General features: G+C 38.8%; 1 protein-coding gene across 1 annotated transcript in view; it reads left to right on the top strand.

Annotated features, from left to right (window-relative positions):
* cpq (carboxypeptidase Q) overlaps window positions 1–27710 on the top strand; it is a 196060-nt gene that overhangs the window by 56926 nt on the left and 111424 nt on the right. The window contains exon 4 of the mRNA XM_003219519.4: window positions 2746–2953. Coding sequence (XP_003219567.2) covers window positions 2746–2953 — 208 coding nt within the window. The remainder of the gene's footprint in view (window positions 1–2745; window positions 2954–27710) is intronic.

Here is a 27710-nt window from a genome sequence, read left to right as displayed (position 1 = left end):
GCTAGAGCTGACAGATGGTAACTCACCCCCGCTCCCCAGATTCAAACCGTCAGCCTTTCAGTAAACACTACAGTCCTGCCATCACAAGGATTGAACCCATTGCACCACCAGGGGATCTGTTCTTAAGTTGAATTTGTTTATAAGTTAGAACAGGTACATTTTTAAAGTGTAACTCTAGCCAAATAAACGAGGGTTGAATGAAAAGTAATGCCTCCACCTTCGTAACTTCTCAACAGATGGCAATCCTGATCTGCAGCAGGTACTGGCTTGTTCAGTAGACTCTCCTCTACAGTTCCATTTGGCAGGAAGCCTCAGCATTGAACGGTTGTGTTGTTAAAGTGCGAAGTATGGAACCCTGTGCAGACGGTCGGTCAATGTGATTTAAGCAACGTGCAGTCATTGAATTCTTGACAACAGAAGGTGTCACCCCAAAGGAGATTCATCAGAGAATGCAAGCTGTTTATGGTGATTGTGTTGATGTGAGTACTGTGCGAGTAAGTTTGGGCGAGTAAGTTTAAAGATGTTGAGGTGGGAACATTTGACTTGCGTGACAAACAAAGAGTTGGACATCCTGTGACAGCAACCACCGGGTTTCACAAGCAAAAGGTTGACAGATTGACTTAGGACGATCATCATATCACTCAGAGAAAAATTTCAAGCATAATCAGCATTTCACAAGAACGTGTGGGTCACATTATTGCTTTGCTTGGCTATCGGAAGATCTGTGCATGATGGGTACTGTGAGACGCTGGTTGCGGAAACAGAGTGTTGACTTTTTCCGTGACATCTTCAGAAAACTTGTTCATCGTTGGCAGAAATGTATCCAATTGTTTGGTGATTATGTGGAAAAGTGAATAGTGGTAGTTAAAGAGCACATTCTAAGGATTATTTCTGTGTTTGATTTATCAAAATATTCCTATCCAAACCCAAGTAATGAAGGTGGAGGCATTACTTTTCATTCAACCCTCGTATCTATTTTTCAGCTTTGGTTAGCATAGGGAAAGGGTGAACCCTCCTGTGGTGTTCATTTTGCTGTCTGTGCCATTGTTCAGAAGATTTCACCTCACTTTCTGTCCCTGTGATCATTGGATTTTGAAATGTTTGACTTGTTGTGGAAACATGGATTGGTGAGAAAGCCTCAGTGGCGACACCGTTTCCCCATTATAACTCTTTCAGGAGTGAACTTTCCTTCTGAGGGGTAGATCTCTCTCTAACTTCCTGTTGTCTCACCCCTGTTCTTAACTATGAGTCATTTGTGAGTCAGATGTTTGTAACTAGGGGACTGCCTGTATTGTATAATCAAATCTGCAAAAGTCAAAATTTCCTCTTCCATTTGAAAATAATATTATGTTTTTTTTTCCTGTGGGTGGAAAACCATGAAAATTATATCAATATTTCTGTTTATTTTAGATGTCAGTGTTAGGTCTTTGAGATGCAGCCATGAATGGTTAACAAAAGTAGAATGGTTAATGTATCAGTTTAAGCTATTTTTGGTGTTTTTTCTAGACCCTGTTCCACTTCAGCAGCCTATAGAGTTGGCTGAAGATAAAGGCACAGGGTCTTTCTTCAGAGTAACATGAAACTGTTAGGGCATGGTTAATTATTTTTATTACGTAATAATATTACTTCGAGAAAATAGTTTTATCATTGAATTATCACTCCAAGATTGACATTTCATTTTGTTCCATGAACCTTCTGATAAAAACACGGTAATCAAATAATGCTACATTGCTCTTATCTTTGCATGTTGGATTTGCCATTTGTTGGGATCAAATTTTAAATAAGGAAGTAGATAGCCTAGCTAGGATTCCATTGTGTTGCGGGCCATGGAAGCACATGTTGCAGAAGCACAGTTATATCAGAGCACAGTTAGGAGCTGTGGATCTAAGGCACCCCGGGAACAAGTACGTCTCTGTTCCAATGTTCTGTTTACGTGAAAGCTTCAGCTGATTGTTGCTATGCAGAGTTTTCGTCAGCCTACCACAGTTCGCTTCATGCAACTTTTGAAGCAGGCATTTTTAATGTTTCTCATATGAAAACCAATTATCCATTGGTATATTTATTTTTCCTATCCATGATGTAATCTTGAAGCATGTAGTCTGTTAAATATTCCTACCATTTTTGTATATCCCATTTTTCATGTTCTTTCCATACCAGGGTGACCATAGTTTGGACCTCAGCTAACATATATTTAGTCGTCTCGGCCCAATCTTTACTGCTGCATTTCCTTTCCGGTTCCATTTATATACCTTCTGCACCAACCTATTAGTCTTTTTTTAAAAAAATACACAACATTCATACGTAATATTAGTTGATTTGAACACTATTTCCCAATAAGTTTGCATTTTATTTATTTATTTATTACATGCATTTATACCCCGCCCTTCTCCCCGAGGGGACTCAAGAACGGCTTACATTCTGCCACGAGGGCCAGCAACAAATATACTATAAAACAAAACAATTAAAACATGATAAAAACATGATAAAAACATGATCAAAAGTATATAAAAATTAAAACGCTGCAAGGCGTTTTCAAATATATTATAAATGCACTTAGATACATACAAGACAATAAATGCAAATACAAAAATCAGAAGATAATGCAAAACCCAGAGAATCAAATCTGCACATTGATCCAGAAGGTCCAGGTTAGGTTAGTTTGCTTCTAAATGTGAACCAAGTGAAGTCCTTGAGTATCCTTAGCGCATTTTAATAACACACTTATTTTTTTATTTTTCTGTACAGCCCACACACTGGGATACAGTCATATGCAGTGGGTGTCCCAAAGATTCCCGCCGCCTGTATTTCATTGGAAGATGCTGAGTTAATTGCTCGAATGTCTTCCCGGGGCTCCAAAGTTGTTGTGACCTTGAAGATGGGAGCCAAAACCTATCCTGATGCTGATTCCTTCAATACAGTTGCAGAAATAGTTGGCAGTAAATACCCCGAGCAGGTGAGTGATGCTTCCCTTGCTTCATTCTTCAGCACAAAGTGAAAACACTATTGACATTCCCCTGCTTTGTGTTTCCAGGTGTAATACAGGATGGGAGATACAGATCTCCCATATTTCGAGGGCGCACTGTATGGGCTGCGGTGGGAGTAGAGAGGTGGGGTATGTCTGATTCAGTAGCTTAAGCTCTGCTGATCTCAGTTCCCATCATGAGTTGGATCAGTGAACATCAGGGCTTTGTTGTTCATCCATATTACGAGAACAACCGTTCTGTGATACTGTAATGCCACATAAAGCATTCTGCCTGAGATGATGGAGAAATTCTGGAAATGACTTCAGCAGTATATTGCCAATGATGGCTGCCATTTGTTTGATAAGATTTTAAAAACCCGTTCAAACAAAACAGTTTTTTATATACTTTTCTGAAATATATACAACTTTTATCTAAATAGCTTTATTCATTTTTATATCCCTTCAAAAATGGGAGATCATTATAGCCTATCCTGTATAACAGTAATCCTCTTTTATATACTGAGGAAGAACTTGGAAGTAATATGTTAAAAAGTAACATATTGTTTCTCTTCTTGTTTGCTTTCATAATGAACTGTAATAATGTTATTTTTTAAAACCTAACCTAATTTTTTTTTGTTTTGTTGGCATGTGTGTAATGGACCATGGTCACTTATGACTCAAAGCCATTTTAGCTGGGGTGTTTTGGGTAATTTTTTAACTGACATAATACTTCTGAGTAAAGGGCCATAAATGCATTTTATTAACCTTCTGAAGCTATGCATTGGGATATTTATTTATTATTTATTTCCAGCATTTATACCCCGCCCTTCTCACCCAGGGGGACTCAGGACGGCTTACAACAGTTGGCAACATTTAATGCCAAGAACATAATAATAAAACAAAAACAATACATATAATCTATTAAAATTATAAAAATACATCATTAAAATACATTATAAAAATTAAAACATATGTAAATTAGATCCATTTGTCTAAAAACCTCATGCTTCAGCATGACTTCAGATATGACTCATTATGCAGAAAAATTGCCCAAAATATTTTTTTGAGGTTTTGTTCCCAGAAAATCAGGGAAATCATTTAACCTGTGACCTACCCTAGACTACTTCAGAGAGAGGAAAAAATCAGTTTCTGTAGAAAGCCATGTGTTGGGAAGTAAAATTGACAAGGGAAATGCTACCAAACAAAAGGAAGAAAGAGGAGACATATCTGAATAAAACTTCAATAAGCTTATTTGTACGTATAGATTTGTGTTAACAAATGATCTGTGAAATGGTGCAGACCCATGCCTATCACCATTTCAGAAACCCTCATGTCCCTCTGTAATCTTGTGTTCCCAGACGGCTATTCTCTTGCCCTTGTGCTCTGTCCAAAAACAGGTTCATGTAGGTAGTGGATACAATTAGAGCTATAGGAGGTGCATGCCCAGATCTCCATAAAGTGCCCTACATGAAGGATGATTTCTTGTTACTAATGTGGAAATGAAATTTAACTGACTGATTAGCTTTCGTATGTGGAATTATGTTGATGGAGGTGCCATCTTCTCTGCAAAGACAAGTATCCACTATTACAGAAATACAGAAATTGTTTTAAATGCCATTAAACCTATATTTAGTTCACTGCATCAATATGAATACAGATACAAAAGGCACAGTAAAAACAATATTTTTCTCTTGAAGGGTTAATTTACTTCTCTTTTCATGAACAATGAATTGTTCTTTAGTTCTTTAATTGTTCTAAATACACAAATTGAGTCCTCTTCTTATATATAATAATTGTTCTTGTTTCTTTATTTATGGATAGTAGACTCCAAAACCCCAACCGGTTTCAACTCAAAAGAGTCTTCATCAGATGGATTGTAATCTTTTTTAAGTTGTTTTTTTTGTTGAATTTTTTGATATGGATCCTATAAGGAACATATATATTGGAGAAAGATCTATGTTTTAACATGCATACTGTATGCGAGTATTATATTTTTTGACTGCAGCTTCTCAAATCTCAGGAAAGTATATTTCACAAATATGAGTGATTTGTACTCCTTAGAGTCTGTTAAAGTTACTTTTTTGTTCCGTAGTACCCAGAATCCAGTGCTTCTAAGTGCTGGGTCTTTTTTTTAAATGTTAGAGGGTTTTAGAGTGTTAGAAGTTAATATGATCACTGTCCTTTATGAAGTGTGTAACTACTTCACTCGATCGAATTGTATTCTCAAGAAGAGAGCTAATATGTTTTCCAAATGTGTAATGCATCTAATATTCAATTGAGATATATTGCAATGTATGACATTACATCATCTAATAAATAGAGACCTGCTTTCTTCCCTTCATACCCACCTGGCTCTCAGATCTGCTGAGGCTGGTGTTTTGGGGGGCCCCGTTCCCCTTCCAAGATGGATGGTTTAAGAGCTGTTAATAGATATGCCACCCACTTTGGGTTTCTCACCAAAGATTTAGGAGGCCAGGCCTGCTACTATTATATTGCTTCTGAATTTCAAGTTAGATTACTTTTCTCATAAAAACAGCTGTTTTCTGCTTCCAACATGTAGCACAGGAAGGATCATAAGTGCTGAATCTGGACTGACTTTCCATTGCGCTGAGGATTCATTTGCATCTACTAGAACATTTTCTTTAGAAAACCTTGTATGATGTGAGTTGTGGAATATTTTTTGACTTGTATGAGAACCCCAATGCATTGCAAGTCAGGAATAGGATCCAGATCAGTGTGAAATGTATATACATTCTGAATCAAAATTCTGGTGTGTTCCCCAATGGAAAAAAAGCATTTAGTTCTACTTGCATGGGACCAATTTGCTGACAATGAGATATATTACTTCTGCTGTCCTGCAATGTAGTTTGCTGGGAAATGGCAAATGTTTAAACAGTCATACAAACATAAATAAATAAATAGTATTGATTGCATGTGAATTAATTAGTTTCCTGGTGATAATGTCATGGAATGTTTACACTGTTCTATGTGGAGTTTGCAACAAAACATGACTAAGGGCTTAAAATGTCCCATCCTGGTACATGAGCTTTAGAGATGCAATTCTATATTTGCCTTGAAAGAAGCAACAATTCCTTCCCATTGGAAGAAGAATTTGAAATTTTGCAGTTCTGTATTTTTGCACAGAAGGCATGCTGTTCTGCATTATCTGTAGAGAATTATTATATTCTACCCAGAAAAGAATATCTCTTGTGCAGAAAATTCTGTAATTCAATAAATGGGGACTTCTTCTTCATAAATTGTACCTGTGGTATTTTGAGGCAGGATATATGCAGGAATTGTTTTCTGCACAAAGATACTATGCATTGATATTTGTACAGAAGATGAACTTCAAAGATTCTTGTAAGTCTAGAGTACTTCTCATTAGCCTTTCTTAACTCTTAAAATACTCTTAGAATCATAGAATCCTAGAGTTGGAAGAGACCTCGTGGGCCATCCAGTCCAAACCCCTGCCAAGAAGCAGGAAAATCGCACTCAAAGCACCCCTGACAGATAGCCATCCAGCCTCTGCTTAAAAGCCTCCAAAGAAGGAGCCTCCACCACACTCTGGGGCAGAGAGTTCCACCGCTTAACAGGTCTCACAGTTAGGAAGTTCTTCTTAATGTTCAGGTGGAATCTCCTTTTTTGTAGTTTGAAGCCATTGTTTTGCATCTTGAGAAACATTTTTGACATTTTTCAAATTAAAAATATTTTTAATCTCCCAATGAACTTATCTCATGTGCAATTTAGAGTGGACATGGGTAGAAAGTTGTGGTCAAGTGACGTTGACCATAGTCACTCTGGAGGATTTTTAGTAATACTTTCAAAAATCTAGTCACACATTTATTCTTTGGCTGCCTGATTCTATGGAATTCTTGTTCTTTATCTTTAAAAGTGAAAATATTTTTAAAACATGGATAAATAATACATTAATATTGTGTATCCCTGGAGTGGCAATGGAACAGTGTAATTCTTCACCTGAACAAATCCAAAGAGACTCACACTGATCCCAAATGCATAGCTAAAAAACCATGTGACATAAGCCAAGAAGCAACTGGACTGTGATCCAAGAATCTCTATGTCACTCAGTTATTTTGTTGCACTAAATGTATCAGTATGTAATACATCTTAGGTTGAGCTGGGCTCTAATGTAGGGATGGACATCTCATATTTCTTTCTGCTTCGTGTCATTTCCACATGTATTCCTTAATAAATTCCCCTATATTTGTGGTTAAGCCTTTTCCCATAGAAAGTATTTCTAAGAAAACTACATATAATCCCATCCCTTATTTGTACATGGGCTTTTTATGTGCACTTTAATACTGAAAAATTACATCTACGCATTTTAACAGTGAAAAGCATAAACTCTGAAGGATCATTTTATTCTTATCTGCATATTAGTCCAGGATTAGTATGTGATAGTTACTGAGATTCTCTGAAATTCTATATTCATTGTAGGAAGCTTCTTTTGTTGTTGTTTTGTAGGGAAATTTGCACATACATCCCATAGGTTTCCCCTAATGATCAAATTTGTTCAGGCACTTTCCCAAATGTGTAGATATATATTTTGTACACATTTTTCCTATTGACTAAACATGCTTTCTGCCTTTTTAAAAGTACATTTATCTAGAAATGGCCACTTCAAAATTGTGTGTAGGATTTCACGCAGATGAAATGAACTCCAAGCCTGGTAAATGCATGAATATGTGAGGTAAGATATACTTTGTCTTGCAATGAGTCTTTTTGGAAAGTGCAAAATGGATTATGTCATTGAAAATCTGGAAGACCCTGAAATTCTATTCCATCCCTTCATAATGAGCTGAAATAAATTCCTCAAGCAGAACCTTTCAGCATATAACAGGTTACACATATTTAAACTCCTAAAGGGACATTATGTAGAAATTGAAACAAGCTTGTTTTCTGCTGCCGTAGAAACTAAAATACAAACCAATGGATTCAGATTACAAGAAAAAGGGAATACAGCTAAACATTAGGAATAATGTCTTGACTGCCAGAGCTGTTTGACAGGGAAATTGACTTCCCCAGGGTCATGTGGGAGGTGTGTATGGACTTTGCTTGTCTGGAGATCTTTAAACAGGGGTTGGATGGGCATCTTTCAGTAGTGCTTTACCTGTTTATTCCAGATTGGTGGGATGGTGGTGGCATCAGCTAGATCACCCTTATCATTTCTCCCACCACTGTGATTCTAGTTGATCCTTAGGGCAAGGTTCAGGCATCTTCCATCCAATATATCAATACACATTGCACTGATCCCTTTTCTAGTTGTAAACCATTGTGTCAAAAAGTACTGTTCCAAACTCCAAATGATATGTTGCATACTTCAGTTGTGGCATATGTGTCAGATGTGTGAGAATGTGAAAACTGATTTTGTTAATTTTTCATGTAAGAAGGCTGCATTCTTATTTATAAAACAATTTAAAATATCATTTAAAATATTTTTAAGAAAAAGGGAGCTTCGCAAAACTCTCAAATGGAAATGTTGAAAGCCCTTAACTTTTTTGTGTATCAGGAGAGTCTTGAGAAACCGCAAGTTGCTAATGGTGTGAGAGAAATGGCTGTCTGCAAGGAGGTTGCCCAGGGGATGCCCGGATCTTTGATATTTTACCATCCTGTGGGAGGCTTCTCTCATGTCCCCGCATGGGGAACTAGAGCTGACATATGGGAGCTCATCCTGCTCCCCGAACCACCGACCTTTTGGTCAGCAGTCCTGCGGGCACAAGGGTTTGACCCATTGCGATACCGGGGGCTCCCTTAAAATAGTTGAACCTCTGGCAGTCCCCGAGTAACAAACATCTGTCTTACAAATGGCTCATAGTTAAAAATGGGGGTGAGGCAACAGAAAGTGAGATAAATCTACCCCTCAAAAGGGAAATTCAATCCCAAAAGAGTTATCATGGGGAAAGGGTGTCTCCACTGAAGCTTTCCCACCAATCCTTGTTTCTACAAGCCACAAAATCCAATTCTCACAGGAACAGAAAATGAGGTGAAATTTTCTGAACAGGGGCACAGGCTGCAAAACAAACTCCGCATGGGTATTAACTCTTCCTTATATTATCCAAAGCTCATACACAAAGGCCCCTTTGCCACATATTTAAGCAACCTGTGAATAGGTCCTAGGTGCATTGCGAAAGGTATGTAAGGCTCTTCCATTGAAGATTCAACACCTTTAAAGCTCCTTAAAAGTTCAGACTAAAACCTAGAAATGAATTCACTGTCCCATTCACGTCAGAGCCACTAGAACCACTGACAGAAGCTGCCATGTGGTTCAGAAATGCACTCCAGTCTGAGGACACAAGCAGGTCAAAGAAGGTCTTTTCTGAGTATGGAATTCATGACAGTACTTTAAAATCCTGTTCAAAGATAGGTTGTACGTGTGATTTCAATCATTTATATAATTCTAACATGATAAACAGCTTTTCAAAAGGGCTTTTAGTACTGCTGCAATGACATCACCTTCTTTATAAACTTATATAACTCAAAAAGAAAAAACAAAGAGGCGCCATTCCATGCTATTAGCTCAACAGAAAAACCTCATCCCATTTCCTGCCAATATCTCTGCAGCCGCATGTATATTTTGGATTGAGGAAAGATGGGTAACACTGCACGTTCTCATAAATACATGGTAAATGTGGAAAGAATGTGTAAATGGTAGGTTTCTATTTGTTTTAATCCAGTTTAAATTTCCAAGAGCTTGAAAAAGTTGCATCTTAGAATACAGCTTCCTGAATCTTCCATTGAGTTATCTTCATTCATAGATCTGGGGATTCATAGTTCAGAATTTAACTTTCCCTTATTTTATGGTATTCCCCCTGAAGAGGCTAGGATGGCTGGGAGGGAAGGAAATTCCAGCCAAAATCCTGAGTAGGTAAAAACACTCAGGACCAAAACAGAGTATTTACCAGGGCAGGGAATAACTGGGATAAGTGAAACTAGGAAGGGAATGTTCTTCCTTCAATGGTTCAACAAAATGGCAGTCTGTCTTACTTTGGAGATCGTGGATAAAGAGAATGCTTAAGTATGAATGAAAAAAGTGGGGAAGGAACTCACTTTAAAGGAAACAAAGAGCTTGAGGTGAATTTGGGAAAGTTACAATTCATAGTATTGTCCAACCAGCATAGCATCTGGGATTCTTGAGCTATAGTCCACAAAAATAACTTTCTCAAACTCTGCCCAGAAACGTACAGGAAGCTGGCATAGGGATCTAATCTTCCCTACATTGCTCTTTTTCTCATCCTAGTCCTAAAGATGTTATATGCGTGTTGGCGACACCTTTTTGGCTGAACAACGGCATTTTGATTTCACTCCTTTACATTTGCATTATATCTCTCAACAGTTGTCCTGTTGAAAACTTATTGACTGCCAACACTCTACCACAGAATGATCTGTATTACCTTAAGCAATGCAATTTATGCCATCATCCTAATAATGGAATTTCTCTTAACATTTTACAATGTTGTTTTACAAGGTTATCAGTACAATTTATGCACTGTAAAGCATGCCTTGAGCATGTCTGAGTGTAATATTCTGCCATAGACATATATTCTTATAACAGTACAGTGCAGTATCTACTTTGGAGTGATTTAATGCTTCAGGAATCTGGCAAAAGAACATTATCAAAATGTTTGCCATGATAATAGAGGCTAGATGAAAATTGCTAAACTGCCGTTCAGTACATAAAAGTAAGAGTAATAAGCAGGCCTAATGTATAGCTGAAACATTAAAAGTCAACATTAAAATAGAATTAAACTATTCACAGTATTAAACAATATAAAATATACATATAAAAAGGGTGGGTTAGTTCAGCTAGAAAAGGATTAGTGTCAAGTGATGCTGTTAAGAAATACAAGTTGTACAACTTGACTTCCACAGTGATTAGGGGTGCATCCCCTTCCTCACAAAAGTGGAAAAAAGGCAAATATTTCTGGGGTAACAAGGGGTCTGGGGGGAAATGGGGTCACCCCTGTGGTCCCAGGGCACTCTTTTGCTCCGTGCTTTTTTCTGCCTGCCTGCTCAACACCATCTTTTTACTGCTTGTTTTCACACAAAATTTGGCAACCAGAATTAAAAAAACCTCCAAAATCAGAACAGTAAATAAGGAGCAGCACTCTGAAAACAGAAGAATTCCAGACATGAATCAATCAGGGGCAGCTAACGACTCTGAACAAAGGATTCCTCCAGGCCAGGATGCAAGGCTGGGAAGGCCATTTAATGCTAACAGGGTGATTAATTACAACATTCACACTGGACTCCAACAGACAAGAGTTCTTTCCCCCCACCCAGGAACTTCCACAGATATATAAAGCTTCCTTGCTTAGTTTCTCCATACCTCACAACCTCTGAGGATGCCTGCCATAGATGTGGGCAAAACATCAGGAGAGAATACTTCTGGAACATGGCTATACAGCCTGGAAGACACACAACAACCCTGTTTTCACACTCTCCCTACCTTTCTCTGCTTTCTCACCCTGTGCCTCTTTCTCCAACATACCGTTGGCACAGTGGAAGGAAGGACCTCAAGATGACCAAATTTCTTGTTGCCCTGGAGGGATGGAGGCAAGGAACAATTGGACAAGTAGAAAAAGAAAGGGACACCCAGTTCCTCTCATCTTTGCCTGGGTAAAACAGGCCTATGTGGTATGCAACAACAGAAAGTGAGGAGGAGCAGACCCCATGCACCCCTGCTACCTCAGTAGCTCCAGTGAGCTCCAGCTCCTCCTCTTTTTGTTGCTGCATGCATGCAATGTATATATGCATACAGCCTTTGGTAGAGATCATCTGGATTTTTGGAGTTCAATGTCATCTGTATGCACTCTTTCCTACCTGCTACTAAGGAGGCTGTTCATGTCCTGAACTGATGCTTGGCAGCTGTGATGGTCTGGATGAGGGTGAACAAATAGAAATTGAATCTAGGCATGACAGAGGTACTCCTGGTCAGCCGAAAGGCCAAACAGGGTATAGGATTACAGCCTGTATTGGTCAGGGTTACACTCCCCCTGAAGAAAGATGCAGGTTTGCAGCTTGGGAGTTCTCCTGGACTCATCGCTGAGCCTGGAACCCCAGTTTTCGATGGTGACCAGGGGAGCATTCACACAATTAAAACTTGTGCTCCAGTTGCACCCATACCTTGAAAGTCAGACCTGGCTACAGTAGTCCACACTCTAGTTACATCTTGAATAGACTACTGCAACGCGCTCTACTTGGGGTCGTATTTGAAGACTGTTCAGAAGTTTAAAATGGTCCAACGGGCGGCAGCTAGAGTGCTCACAAGAGTGGCTGACTGGGAGCATACAACCCCCCATTATGTCAGCCCCACCAGCTGCCAGTCTGCTATTGAGCACAATTTAAAGTGCTGGCTTTAAAGCCCTAAATGGTTCTGGCCCAGCTTACCTGTCCGAACGTATCTGCCCCTATCAACCATATCAGAGTTTAAGATCATCTAGGGAAGCCCTGCTCTCAGTCCCACCTCCCTTGCAGGCGTGACTGGCGGGGACAAGAGACAGGACCTTCTCAGTGGTGACCTCTTGGCTGTGGAATTTCCTCCCCAGGAATATTAGATCAGCCCTCTCCCTCCTAACCTTCCGTAAGAGAGTGAAAACATGGCTTTGTGTCAGACCCCTGGCAGCAGGGCACCAAGAACCATACACGGAGGCCAATCTCTATCTAATATCTTTATTAAGGAAATGTATAAAGGTAATAAAAACAAGTGAAGAATATAGTTCAGAAGCAGACCTTTCAAATGAGGTCAAAAATAGTCCAAAAATGTATTGTCCAATAAATGATATTAGAGTTCAATCCAATACCGAAACACACACTATTACCAAGCAATAGTGTGGGGAAAAGCCAGAGTCTTAGGAGTCCAAGGAAGCTTGACAACAAGGCTGGAAATAATCTTGGTTCTTTAACAAGGTCCGTGACTAGGAACAAGGCAAACAGTGAATCTTGGAACAAGGTCCGTGGTTAACAGCAAGGCAAGGCGGTACTTGAATTCTTGATCCGGGAAGCAAGGAACTGGGGTTACGAAGTCCACACACGATCTCACTCCTGAAGCTGCTCTGTTGACTCCGCAAAGATTCTCCCGCGTCAGGCACCTATATTGGGTCTCGTTTTCCCGCCAATGACCTCTTTCCCTAGAGAACGGGAAGCGAAACCCAACTTTGTCCAGATGCAAGACTCCTTAAAATTTCCCAAGGGTAGCAGGTCTAATCAGCCTGTTGTTTGGCTGCAATCCGTAAACTCCTGCGATTCTGTTCCCTGACTCCTCTGTCAGCACAATAGGATTCTCTCCTAGGGAACGGAGGCGAGGAATGTCCAAGGTCTGTTTTACTGAATTCTTGGGTACAAACATCAACATCTGGCAGGTGAAAAGACTCCGGCTCTTGTTGAACCGGCGAAAACCCCATGTTTTCGTCTTCATCTGCCTCGATGGCACTAGGAACAGGACTACAAGGCCCATGAGGCATCACACTTTGTGATCAAGCCTTTGGAGAATTTATGCAATAGATAGATATGGAATTATTGTGGATAGCGTGGTTAATATGAAGGTATTGTTTTAAATGTTTTAATGTATTTTATAATTCTATTTTTAAATGTTTATTTTAATTGTACATTGTTTTATGGCATTGAATAGTTGCCTATGCATAAAGTCGCCTTGAGTCCCCTCCGGGGTAGAGAAAGGCGGGATACAAATGTTGTAAATGGAAAAAAAAGTATATATTTTCCTGCATGGCAGGGGGTTGGGCTGCCAGCTCTACGCCCAATTCCTTTTTCCACCTGTCCAATTGCACACCACTTTCCTCCGCCCCTCTCTCTCCCCCTCCCCAATACTATAAAGGTGGTGAGCACTTGGGCAAGTGGAGAAAGGAAGGGAGGAACTGAGTGCCCAAGTCTTTTTTCACCAATTGCTTGCTGCCTTTCTCTCACTGAAAAACACAGCAAGTAAACAAGCAGGTGTTGAAAGGACTCTCCCTCCCTCCCTCCCTCCCTCCCTCCCTTCCTTCCTTCCTTCCTTCTTTCCTTCTTCTTCCTGCTCAATTTCTCCATGCCTTTCTCTCCCCTCCTTTCCCCACCTGCCGCCTCTGCTATGCCATTTTTCATAGGGACTTACAAGCTGCATCATGCATTCACGGTTTCTCCTTAGTCTCACGAGGCTTGCAGTCCCTATTAAAATGATGTGGGGTAGCAGCAAAGGTGACAGCAAATAACCCTCAAATTATCAAATTCACAAAGTGAAACCCACAAAAGTGTAGGGCTGACTGTATTGACTCTTATTCTGCAGCCTTTTCAAATGTTTAATTCCATGCTTGGGTATTTTTTAAATAAAAGTTTTGAAAAATCTGATGAATATCTTTCCTTCCTAGCAAATCTTTAGACAAGTATAGTTCATAAAATGAGAAATACTGGAAATGATGTGAATCACAGTGTCGCTATGATCCTAGAACACAAAGTCAGTGATTGATTTAGCAGGCACTTTTGGATAAAGGAAATGGGAGCTTATTTGCTTATCCCCTTTGCGTCTCTTTTTATAAATAGGGACAGTTGGAAGGCGTAGCTTTGAAGACAAATTTCCACCTGTTTTTATTCTTTTGGATTAACCCATACATATAATAGACCCAGGAAAAGTGAGTGTTTTAAACTGCATTGTGAAAGAGCCTTTCCTAATGCATGGTTTTCCTTCATAGTCCTATCTGATAACAATTTTGGGAGAGCTGCAGAATGTTTGCTGTTTTGAAATAGAGTGACTCCTCTAGAAACCAGATGCATGTTCTTTCCTGCAAGGAAGGTGTTGAACTTGCAAAACTAAACTTCCACTCTACATAGGCAGCAGCCTCAAGACAGAAAGTGGAACTGTGGGCAAGGAGCCATTTTGACTAAGAAGCACTGAAAGTTAAATTAGGTAGCATTGTGATGAACTATTATTATGATATTTGCATGTGTGTGCAAACTTATGGAAATAACCAGAAACACTGTATTTTATTTCTGTGGGAGGGTGCATTATATTATAATTGGAGCAATAATTACAGCTTTAAAGAGGGAAAATGCAGCTTAATTCCCACAATGAGAATGACTACTTTTAGCTATATCATATTTTCCCTGTGGGAAAGATGCAGTAAAGCATCATGTGGTGTTCTAATAATGCCTTTCCCTTTATTTAGAGAATTGCTGTTCAGATGTTTCTTTAATTTAATGGTAATACTGTGGTTCTTTGCCACTGAGGATATTTCCGCCCACATATGCATTCCCAGATCATGCTTCAAAATGGACAAATGGCCCTGGGATTATAAAAGGAAATGCTGGAAGCAGCTCTACATTCTGCCACTTTGTCCCCTCCTTTGTAGTGCCTTGAAAGAATCAAGAATAGTTGCAAACAAAGGAGTTTCAAGAGGGGTTGCTATGCTGGGAATGACTTGCTTGTGGCCTTCTTTATCATGCTGCTTATACACAAGGGTGTCATCAACTCCGATAAAGATTTTGTGTTGATGCATATTGCACTGCTTCCCCAGATTGGGAAAAAATGTTTCTTTCTTCTTTAAGACTCACATTTACGCTATGTGGGAACCTTGGACCTTCCCGTTCTTTTTGTGGATGGGACTTCATTCATGTTGCTTGTTATGTCAGACCAGAACAGGAACAAGGCAGAAGTGGATGGTGACTACATGGCAGAGAGTTGGACTGCATGCCCTTTGGAGTCTCTTCCACCTCTACATTTCTATGATTCTATATTTAGGTTGAAAACTAACTTGCTAATAACTATTTCCTGGATGTCAACATTGCACATCATGGGTTTCAGCAGTCCTTTATTGCCTTTGGAAGTCTGGCAACACTTACCAGGAGATATGGAGCAAGAAGTCGGGTACTGTAGTGAAGAGAAAGTGAAGATCAGGGAAACATTTGGGCATCATAATGTAAAAAAATAGATTTTTTTCTTATTAATGCAGGACGCAAATAATAATCCCACTTTCATTTATTATTGGTGCTTTAAAAATATAAATCACACAGAAAGACTTCTGTTTGAAATTAATCCTGGATCCATTACAAAGTGGCATGTGTCCAATTAGTGTAAGTGCACAATCCTCAGAAGTGCTACTTATTGAGTCTACTGGGGCTTACTAGTGTGGATAGGATTGTGTGTGTATAGCCAGAGTTAGATTTTAAAATATTTTAATTTTTTTTTAAAAAAATACTGTTTTTAAACTTACTTACATACAAATTAGACTTAAGAACAAACCTACAGAAACTATCTTGTTTGTAACTTGGGATTGCCTGTATTTTAAAACAATTTAGAAAAATACCAATGCACAAAACGTACCAACTCATTCAAAACCAAATCCTTTCTTTCAATTGAAATCTTTAGGCTGAAACCAAGCAGTCATTACATGTAATGCTACTGTTCTAGATTTTCAATCCCAAGCAGAGATGCGGTGGACTAAGTAGCCTATAGGGCCCATTTCCACACTATCATTCTGCCCAAGGCATGGTGGGGTTAAGTGGTTCTCCACAAGGAAAACATTCCATATTTTGACTCATTCATTCATTTCCTATTCTGCCTTCCTCGGGGTATAAGGCTTCCTTTTTAATCTCATTCATCTTTGCATAAAATAAAATCTGTTTCTCCTTTGGTAACCAGCTAGATGGAGAGGAGGGAGAAAAGACTTGCCCCATTCACTATTGTCTTTGGTCCCGCTACTGCTGGTAGGCTCCTGCAGATGTTTTTGACTATAATTCCTGTAAACTCTGACCATTGGCCATGCCAGCTGGGAAATATGGAAACTGTCATCCTGAAGAGAGAAAATATTTTACAACTTCATAGAAGAAGGTGTAATGATAAAACTTACAGTTATATGGTGTGATCTCTCATATAGTGTTTGGCTGGCGTAATGGTTCTAAAGCATCATTTATTATAGTGCTTTATATTATTGCTAAAATAGTTGAGTCAGGTCAGTGAACTTTTGTGGAGATGATTATCTGTGGATATCCATCCATTGCAAAAAAAAAATCAACAATGACTAGCTAGAGCAGCAGGTATTTAAAATCAACAACCATTGAATACTATTTTGTGTCAGGAAGAAAAATCCCTGCCCACCCAAACAACAGAAAAATCCGTTTTTATTTATACTTTTGTCAGGAAAGTTTAGATCAGCTAAAAATGTATGACCTTGTAGGAAAGACCACCTATTCTTTCTCGCTTGCATTATGGGATTTGAAGCAGAAATACAGAATGTGTTTTCCCAGGAAGCCTTGAAGATGTAAAAATAGCTCAGACCATGTAACTGTGTGGCAACACAATCCTTTTCTCTTGCTTTAACAGGATTATAAAGTATCCTGCGGTTGGGATTGTTGGCAGTTCACATGCTCCTTATTTACTGGTCTTAATCCATTCCCATTTCATTGTTGGCAACATCCTTAGCATTAAAGAACCTGAGGAAAATTCAGCTTTATTATCAATAGAATAGCCCCATGAGTCAGAGTTTATAGCTAATATATAATTAAGAATGAAATTCTATGCACACCTACCTGCAAGAAAGCCCCACTGAACTCAGTAAGACTTACTCATATCTAAAACATACAGGATTGTTCTGCAAAGATGAGGCTGGTAGCAACTTGGACATTTCAGTTACTTAAGAGTGACTAATTGTAAGAAATCAATCATTCTGACATTGCCTTCTGTTGTTTTTGAAGCAATTCATTGTGCAAGATGATCTGCATTCTAGATCAAAATGGGGTATCTTGTAGCCTCCGTGTACTGTTGAACTCACTGAAACCTTCATCATTCCTTACAATTGGCTGTGATGGTTAGGACTGATGGGAGATGCAGTACTATAATATCTGGACAGTCACCTGGGTTCTAAATGTGACCTGCCCAATAATTGCTCCCTGTTGCACTCTAGCCTGGATTCACTTTTGCACCCAACACCACACAGGAATCCAGTACTACTAACTAAACAGTTTATTGAGAGGAGCAAATACAAAAAGGACAAAAGGCAAAAGGTATTATAAAAAGCAATGTCCAAAAAGCAATAAGAAAAAGGCATTCAAAAGTCAATGATCCAAACAGCAAAGTTCTCTTCAAAAGTAACAAGGTACATGAAAAAAACAGGAATCAGAACATAGCCGTAAATCCATAACCGGGAATACAGGAACTTCTTTCAAGACATGAATCCAAGAACATGAGTGCTAGACTTTCCCAAAGATCTTAGAAATAGACGTGAACGTGGAACAAGACCCAAGATCTACATGGTAACACAGTGTTGCCAGTTCTGCCCCTTAAGTAAGCAATCCTTTCATTTAAGGACTACACAAAGCCATGAAGCCATGCCTTTGACATCTGCTCCGTTGCTTCAAGGATTTCTCACTCTATTGTTTCTCATGGAGTCACTGTGACCTCTGTAATCTCTGAGATCTCTCTGAGATCGAGCCTCAAACTTCTACTAACTTCAGGTGTGTTCTGAGGGGAAAGATCTCTCCCTTCCAAATCCTTATCTTCCGTTGCCAAAGAACAACTGGTTCTCCCTATCGTCTGATGCCCCAGCATCTCTCTCTTTGCTTTACTCTGTTTCTCACTCACTAGACACAGACCCATTCTCCCAGGAAGAATCCTGATCTAAAATTTCCTCATTTCCCTCACTGGAAAACCTATCAGTCCTCACAGTCCTCTGATAAAGCAATCCCCTCATCTTCAGACTCTGGCTGAACTACAACACTCCCATTCTGTAGCTGAGATACTGAAGCTGGGAGATGGGAAATTTTTCTTAAAGCCATGTGTAGTAGAAGAAATGGAAGATGCAACAACAACAACAACAACAACATTTTCTTTCTTAGCCAGTTCTCCCCAAGGCGGCATACACATAGCATTAATATACAATAGATAAAAATATAAAAAACATTTAAAAGACATACCTAGAAAATGGCAATTTTAAAATTCACAATGTAAAATTGAATTGGAAGCCTGACAGAAGAGAAAGGTTTTTAATTCTCTCTTAAAATCCTGACAGCATGTTTAGCAGTCAGATCTTTTCAGGTAGGTCACAGTCTAGAGACAACCAATAAAAAGGTCTTCTGGGTAACAACCACTTATCCATGAAACTAGTGCTGGATCTACACTGCCATATAATGCAGATTCAGACTCCATTATTATGGCAGTGTATATCTAGCCTGCATTGTTTCTTATAGGGACTTCATCTGTAACCCATGCATACTCCTACTAGTTGGGTCCTTAGTACAGCTTCTGTACTTGAATCTTTTATCTTCTGTGCAAGTGAGCACTTCACTATCCTTCTGGCTGTACCAATTCAGTTGCTTTTTCAAAGATATGGGGGACATCTTTGCAATGCCAGGAAATATGAAAGCAATGTTTTGTCTATAGTCTCTCTTTATTTGTTGCTATTTTAGGGCAGATTCTTAGAGTTGGTTCAGAGAAAATATGTTCAAACATTTTAGAGCTTTTGTAATGGATCTGTTAGGATAACACCTAATGTATTCAGCAAATATCAGACACATGCTGGATTCTATTCCTCTGCTCAAGGTGTGAGAACATATCTTCTCAACCTGTCAAAGGGTGGCTGTTGAAAATGATGTCCCCATGGTGAGTGCTTCTTTATCGGGAGGTTAAATGTGATACCAGTGACCACATTATCTTTCTTCATAGGGATGAGAGTGCTTATAAGCTCAGTCAGTCAACAGTCTCCTTGGTCACTGAATTAGATATGGAGAATCACACAGTGGGTATTTCAAGTATAGATAGAGGTTGCTCATTACAGTGAGACCGTTTTCATGCCAAGTGATGAACATAAAAGACTAGAGAAACTGAATCCATGTGTGTTGACCCACTGAGTTCTGATTCAGTTGCTGGAAAAAGGGAAAGCATAAGGGCTTTGATGTTGCATGTCAACAATAAAGCTCCAAAATAGCAAAGTTGGGGATGCATCTACATTGTTGAAGTAATGTGGCTTGACACCACTTTAATTACCATAATTCAATGCTATGGAATCATTGCAGTTTGATGGCACCAGCAATATTTGGAAGAGAAGGCAAAAATCCTTGTCAAACTACAATTGGGCCATGACAGTTAAAGTGGTGTCAAACAGCATTAATTCTACAGTGTAGATGTACCCCAAGCTATTCTAACCTCCTCATCACACTCCTCCCCATTATATTAAGATATATTGTGTGTCTATTTAAATTATGATAACTATCTGTTCATTTTGCACTTGCATATGTAAATTAGAATGCAATTAGTAATAAACAAGAAGGGAAAACACCCAACATTTATGTAAATTGTTGTATTCTTTTATTGTTGTATACCTTTTGATGGGCCATAAGAAATCTCCCAATTCAGTATAATTTGAGAGTTTGAGTGCACTTCATTAACATTAATATCCTGACATTTCTCAGACCTCTATCAAAACCTTTTCTCAAGTTGTATGATTAGAATTTAATATCTGTCCTTTCAAGAACTTCTTTTGGAGGGCAAAAACATTATCCAGGCAATCTATATATTGCTTCTGACCTAATGAATATAAAAATATACACAAATTATTGTTAATACTCTCTCCTCATCCAATTCATTTTCTTTCTCCTCCCTGTGACTATTTCCATACACCATGTTGCAAGATTGTTTTAGCAACAAAGTCTAAGCCCCAAAAAACTGCCTGATCCCTATGAGTGTTGTTTACTCACTCCTGTTTATTTTGCAAAATTATGCAGTCATTTTTTTGCAATCTGACTTTCAGGTTGTCCATGGATTTGACAATCTAGATATAAAGCACCACATTAAATTATGTTGGCCTTTAAAACTATATGAAATATTCATCTTGAATAAATAAGCACTAGAAGGCGAATATAGCCTTGTGTTTTTAAGACTGGTTGAATGCTGTCATCAAGGAGAGACATGTTTTGAATTTTTAAAAGTGTTACCACCAGTCAAATACCAGGTTATTATGAATGCGGATTATTATGATCTTGTGGTGCACAGTTAATGCAAGAGTTCTGCTCAAAAATTCTTCAGATCATACAATACATTTTGAAATAAATGTTCAGAAATGGGTCTAGAATAGTTGTGATTTGGTTTACTTCCTACTCAATTTATGTCTGAGTGTTAGGATTTACATATTTGGAACTGGATGGGTTGCTCTCAGTAATTACTAGTTTTTTTCCCACCTAGAACTTATTAAGGAAGATGGAATCAAGGGTACTGAATGTGGAGACCATGTGTGTGCAAATGGCTAGTAATTCTAATTAAGGAGCAAAGATACCAGCACACTAAGGCTTTGATTTTCAGAACTTCATTAAATATAAGAAACCTTGGAAGATGGCTAAGCTAAGCTAGATTCACTTTTGGCAGAAGTAAGAGAATAAATGGTGGGAAGAAAAGACAAGACAAAAAGATCCCTAAGAGTTTACATCTGAGAGGTTGAATAAGTGAGAAGAGATTAGGAGTCTTGGGGGTTCATCTACACTTTAGAATCATTGCAGTTTGACACCACTTTAACTGCCATGGCTCAGTGCTATAGAATCCTGAGAACTCATATGTATGATATGAATACATAAACACAACAGTCGCATTTGGGGATGATTGTAGATATCAGGTTCAAATGAATCTTGGGTTATGCAAAGTATGATACAATGTGTCAAAAGGGGCTTAAAGTCATGGGTCTTAAATTGTAGATAGGTGGGAACTTGGGATAAGATCTTCTGCTTGGTGTAAATGCCTTGGTAGAGGAGGTGAATGGTGACCAGACTCACAAGGGTGCTGGCACAGCTGTGATAATAGAAGGGAAAAAAACATTGGTTGGTATGGGAAGATAAAATACCATTGAGACACCCATTGTTTTAATACATATGTCCTGAGGAGTAACTTCAGAGACAAGTCATCCTACCAAAAGCACTTTGCTTCCAAAGATTCCTTCCTCTGATTCCCTGGAAGAATAGTAATTAAAGCCAGGAAGTATTTCCCTATATCTCCACTACTAACTCCTTTGACAAATGCAGACAAAGTACATCTGCTAGCACAGCAGACCACTATGCCAGTGTATTCTGGCCTTCATGGATACTTTGTTTGTTTCTTCTTGTTGATTTCTCCCAAGCAGGGACATATGTATTAGGCACTAAGCTTGGGTCCGATTTGTAGTTTTCAGTGTGTCGTTTTGTATAGTATCCGAAAACAGAATGGGGCGGAAGGAAATGAAAAGCCCGTTGATTAAGGAATAACTTCAGGTGGCAATCATATTTAGATCACCTTTCCATAGATGTGATTTTTTGGTTGTAAATAATGAGCCACAGTGCTGATGGCTTAATTAATATTGATGAAAGACAAAGAACAAATCCAGCTGGATGTGGGTTAAAGTCCATTGAAGTACAGTTTTGTAGCTGACTGGTAAACTACATACATGGTACACAGACCATTGTAATTCAATTTGTTGTCATTTCAGATAGGGTTTAAATCCTGAAGAACTAATAGTCAGCATAAACAGCAGTATACTAGACAGTGGTGGACCAAATATATACAGTATTTGAAAGTATTGGTGGAAGTCTAGATTTGCAGAAGACAAACTTGGCATGACTTCTTCTCTGGTTGTCAGAATGAGGAGAAATGTGCCCTTAAATGTATGTAAGTTTGTTTGTTTTCCTCATTTGTTACATGTTTCACATTTGAATGTTATGGTCTGTGCAATTGTATTTGATGCTCAACACATTATGCATAATGACAACAGGGGTTGTTCCTTGTAATATGCCCATGGCTACCCCCATGACTTCACAAGGCATCATTCTTGGGTATCAGGGTTTGGTCCCACAGTCTAAGAGTCTGGGTTAGCCCTGATGTGTCAAGCCTATCCCCAGAGATGGTTGGCTTCCAACTGTCCCAAAAGATAAACTACAAATATGGGTTCCTCATTCAAGGAGGAGGTAGTGAACTAACTCTAAGTCTCTCTCTCTCTCTTTTGAGGTTTTAAAACATAGGCTGGGTGGCCATCTGTCAGGGTGGCTTTAGTTGTATATCTGTATGGGCCCTTCCATACAGCCATATAACCCAGAATATCAAGGCAGAAAATCCCACAATATCTGCTTTGAACTGGGTTATATGAGTCCACACTGCCATATATTCCAGTTCAAAGCAGAAAATGTGGGATTTTATTCAGCTGTGTGGAAGGGACCTATGAGACTTGATTCAGTTGCTGAAAAACAACACTTGAATGGAAAACAAGAAGTTTGTGTGTGTGTGTGTGTGTGTGTGTGTGTGAAATGACTTTAGTGAGTCTTTGATTCCATTACTGATCAGAAATCTCTGGGCTGATTATGTGTTCAGAGGCACAAGGGTCTTATTTTGTACCTGGCTCTTGCTAATCAACTTTCTAATGAAAAAGAAAGTAAATTCCACAACCCTGAAGCCTCCTCACCTTATACTGGATGATTTAATAGTCAGATCCTGAAGAAAGCCACTTGTTGTTTTCTGTGTTAATCCTTGGCAGAAAAAGGCTAGATGGCATATTAAAAATCAAAATCCCCAGGAAAGCTGATTTGTGACATGTTGTGAAGCATGAAGCATTAATGTTTCTCCTCTCTTGTCTTTTAAATAATTGAAAATAGGGATCCTGAAGGTAGGAAGCTTTGCTACAAAAGCACACTTGCATCTTCCATTGCTTTTGGGAGGTTTTCTATACCAAGTGGCCAGTTCTGTTCTTGTCATTTCAGTTTCTTCACATCACAGATTTTCAGTCCGAGAGTTTCAAACTTTTGTGTGTGAATTTTCCATGTGCCCTTTTCTTGTATGCTGCTTGATGTTCTTTGAGCACCTTTTATATGGCAAAGTGCTCCAGGGAGCTACTCCTTGTGACTGCCTCTGTATTTGGAAGACACTTTTCTTTATAGTCCCCTTTGCATGTGCCCTCTCTGCCTCCCAGTCTCGCTCCCCCACAAATGTCTGCAGTAAATCTGTACATAAATATTGGCTGCAATTTCTAACAAGGTCTTGGAAGAAGTCCAGAGACTGAATGTTGTTCCATTCATTAGGTCTGTTAAATTCAAAAAATATGTTTTTGTACGGAGAAATAATTGGGTAAGTTCACATACAACAAGTGTGGTCCATTTGTTTTTATTGATATCCTTACTGTACAATATTTCTTTTATGGTGGATAATTTTCAGAGGCACTCCACAAATTGTGTTAGACAATGGGCATTTTCAAGGACACGCACATATTAGAAACAGCAGGAATCCTGGTTAGTTTATCCATCTTTGGTACAGGTATGCTCAAAGTATACATCTTTTAAAGTAGACATTTGGTCCTAGAGAATATTCAAGATATTCAAAACACTGTTGCAAAACATTTTTTTTTTCAAATGCCAAGGACCTTAAGAAGAAGAATCTTGAACTGGTGAATATCTCTATAGTACAGGCCTAATTCTGTGTAATTTTTTCATGTGTTATTATGAATGACAAAGACAATCTTTATGGAAAACAAGTGGAACTATGTTAAGCATGATCCAATTCAACCCACTGTTGCTTAAAGTTGCTTGTAGTATCAAGTAGTCCAGTGTGCAAAGGGAAGGCAACAAGGAAAATCTACACTCTAACTTGATGAAAGGAAGCAAGTCTGCAGAGGCATAAAAAGTTACACTGGAATCTATTCATAATGTTTTCAGCTTGCCAATATCTCTGAAGTTTATCCAATACTATATCTCAAACTACACACTTTCCCAAATAGCTAGTACAATGTAGTAGTTTGAATGCTGGAGTCGCTAATTCTTAATCTCAGAAAACGCCACGATAGGGTTGCCTTAGGCCGTAAGTTGGAAATGACCTGTAAGGCACAAAACAACAGATGCTTCCCCGTATCCTGAGATCCACAGGAGAGGCCCTTATTTTAGTCCCACCACCCTCTACAAGTGCAATCAGTGGGAGCATATGATAGGGTCTTTTCAGTGGCTGCCACTAAACTTTGGAACTCACTCCCTTGCATAGCTGCCTACTTCAGGCAGGCTCTTTTAAAGGCTGGTGTTGATTTTAAGCTACACTGATTAAAATATTTTTCAAGTGTATGTTTTAACTTGTTTTAATATGGTTAATTAATTTTGTTGACTTTTTGTATGTTTACAATTATATTGCATTATTTTTTAATTTGTAAGCTGCCTTGAGCCCCAGTCTTTGGTGGTGGGGAAGCAAAATACAGTAGAGTCTCACTTATCCAACATTCGCTTATCCAACATTCTGGATTATCCAAGGCATTTTTGTAGTCAATGTTTTCAATACATCGTAATATTTTGGTGCTAAATTCGTAAATACAGTAATTACTACATAGCATTACTGCATATTGAACTACTTTTTCTGTCAAATTTGTTGTATAACATGATGTTTTGGTGCTTAATTTGTAAAATCATAACCTAATTTGATGTTTAATAGGCTTTTCCTTGACCCCTCCTTATTATCCAACATATTTGCTTATCCAACATTCTGCCGGCCCGTTTATGTTGGATAAGTGAGACTCTACAGTTTAAATAAAGTTGATAATAATGACATAATTTGTCCATACATTCAGTTGCCTGCAGAATTGAATATTTGACCACAGATTGGGTTGGAGGAATAAAAGCAGTAAGCCAGTGCCAATTAGTATTTTTAATGGCTAAAACAGTGTCTGGTAATGAGGTGTGATTGCACTCAAGAGCAGAGTGAAAACAAATTAGCAACTCCCATGAACTCAAGATGTCAAACATATTTTTTCTTCTGCACCACGTCCCCAGGAGATGGGACACATCAACCTGTCTTTTTACCCTCTGTGGCATGTGGGTCTCAGTATTAATTTTGTGAGGGGGTAGCTTTCTATACCATAGACTTACATATAGAATTGGAAGCTCAATTTTATAGAATGCACACATACACATCTTCTGTAGCATTTCTTTGAAAACCGGCACATTTACATGCTAATATTAATATGAGTAGAATGAATTTAAAAATAAAAGTGGAGTAAGATTGGTCCAAATCACATTTAGAGAACTCTAGCCATTTCTAACTGAATGCACAGAGTATCATAGATCTGCAAATCCAACATCAGTCCTGATGGTAAGCATGTCTCCTACTGGGCATGTTTCACTCTTCAAGGTTGAGTTCTTTTATCTTGCGGCTGTTCTTGTTGTTGCTGCTGCTGCTGCTGCATAAAATCCTATTCATTCCAGACTACAGAAGGTGCTTTTCCTTTATGTTACTTAAAAAAAACTTTCCTAGAAAAAAAAAAAGAACAATGCACAGCATAGGCACGGGCTGTGGCGCAGGCGGGAGAGCAAGCCAGTGCAATTAACTGCAATGAATCACTCTGACCAGGAGGTCATGAGTTCGAGCCCCATTCGGAGCCTATGTTTGTTTGTCTTTGTTCTCTGTTAAAAGGCATTGAATATTTGCCTATATGTGAAATGTGATCCGCCCTGAGTCCCCTTTGGGGTGAGAAGGGCGGAATATAAATGCTGTAAATAAATAAATAAATAAATAAAATCTTATCTCTTCCTGCAAGAAGGATGTAGTGATAATCTCTGTAGTTCTTGTTGGAGTTCATATTATTAGTGTTCAATCTGTGGCTGAAGGTCCCTTTACTCAAAGAGGGAAAACTGATAAAGGGCAGCCAAGCTCCCCTAAAATAATGATAATAATAATAAAAATACTCTATTTATATCCCACACCTATCTCCCCGAGGGGACTCAGGACTATTCAAATATTCAAATATTACCCAATAATATTGATCTTCTATAGAAATAATTAAGATATTAGGGAATGCAGATGATCCTGTGGTAGAGAAACCAAGGCTCTGACTTGGTATATAAATCAGGTTTTTGGTGGGATTAGGGTGGTGGTTGTCCTTTTAGGGGTATGTCTGTCAACCAGAGGAAATTGGGTTCTCTGTGTTTTGGGACTTAAACTTTCATAAAAACCAAATTACCGGTAGCATGCCCAATGGTGAGGATTCTGGAAACTGAAGTCCAACAGGTTCTGTCTCTTTGCTGGTTGAAAACCACTTGAAATTTACAATATTCAAGCCAGCTCCTCCATAGAGGTGCAGTGTTCTTTATATTGCACAGGACACTACCATAGACTTGACTTGACCATTTAGGAGTGTGAGGCAGCCACCTCCAGCTGAGGAAGAAGTAGCTCTTGTACGTAGCATACATACACACATACACTTGTATGGTATGCTACAGTTGTGTTGTCCACCTACTTGTTCCTCCACAACTAATTTTCTGTCTTTGAGCCAACACCAATGGCAAATTACAGTTCTATGTAGATATGCTAAGATTGCTTAGCACATCTACATGAAAAGGAGGACCACACTTTTCCTTTCCAAGTGTCTTGGATGGGGCCTTGTCCTATTGCAGATATAAAAGGACGTGTGTGTATGCTTTTGTGTGTCATTGAGGAATCCAGTTATGGTTTCTCTGAAGGTGGGGGGAAAGATCTTTATGTCCTGAATTTTAAAGGGCTTGGAGCAAAAACTGTTGATTTTGAGTAGGAAAGTGCACTTAGCATTTGGCAGTCATGGTGCCTTCATGTGGAAGAGGTTTAGCTCAATACTCGATTCCACAAATCCAAAGATTAGATGTGCACACAGGAATGGGAACTTTCTGTAATTTTCTCATTCCTCTGGAGCATGCATCTGTTCTACCAAAGAAGTAGTGTGTGTTGAAGTTTTTTTCTGAAGATGCAGATTAAGTAATTTGAAAGCCATTCGTTTTGGAGGAAATGGGACACAGCCAACCT

The sequence above is a fragment of the Anolis carolinensis genome, chromosome 4, assembly GCF_035594765.1.
Source record: "Anolis carolinensis isolate JA03-04 chromosome 4, rAnoCar3.1.pri, whole genome shotgun sequence".
Taxonomy (NCBI): Eukaryota; Metazoa; Chordata; class Lepidosauria; order Squamata; family Dactyloidae; genus Anolis; species Anolis carolinensis.
The sequence above is the reverse complement of the archived record's forward strand: the minus strand, read 5'-3'. Positions and strand labels throughout refer to the sequence as shown.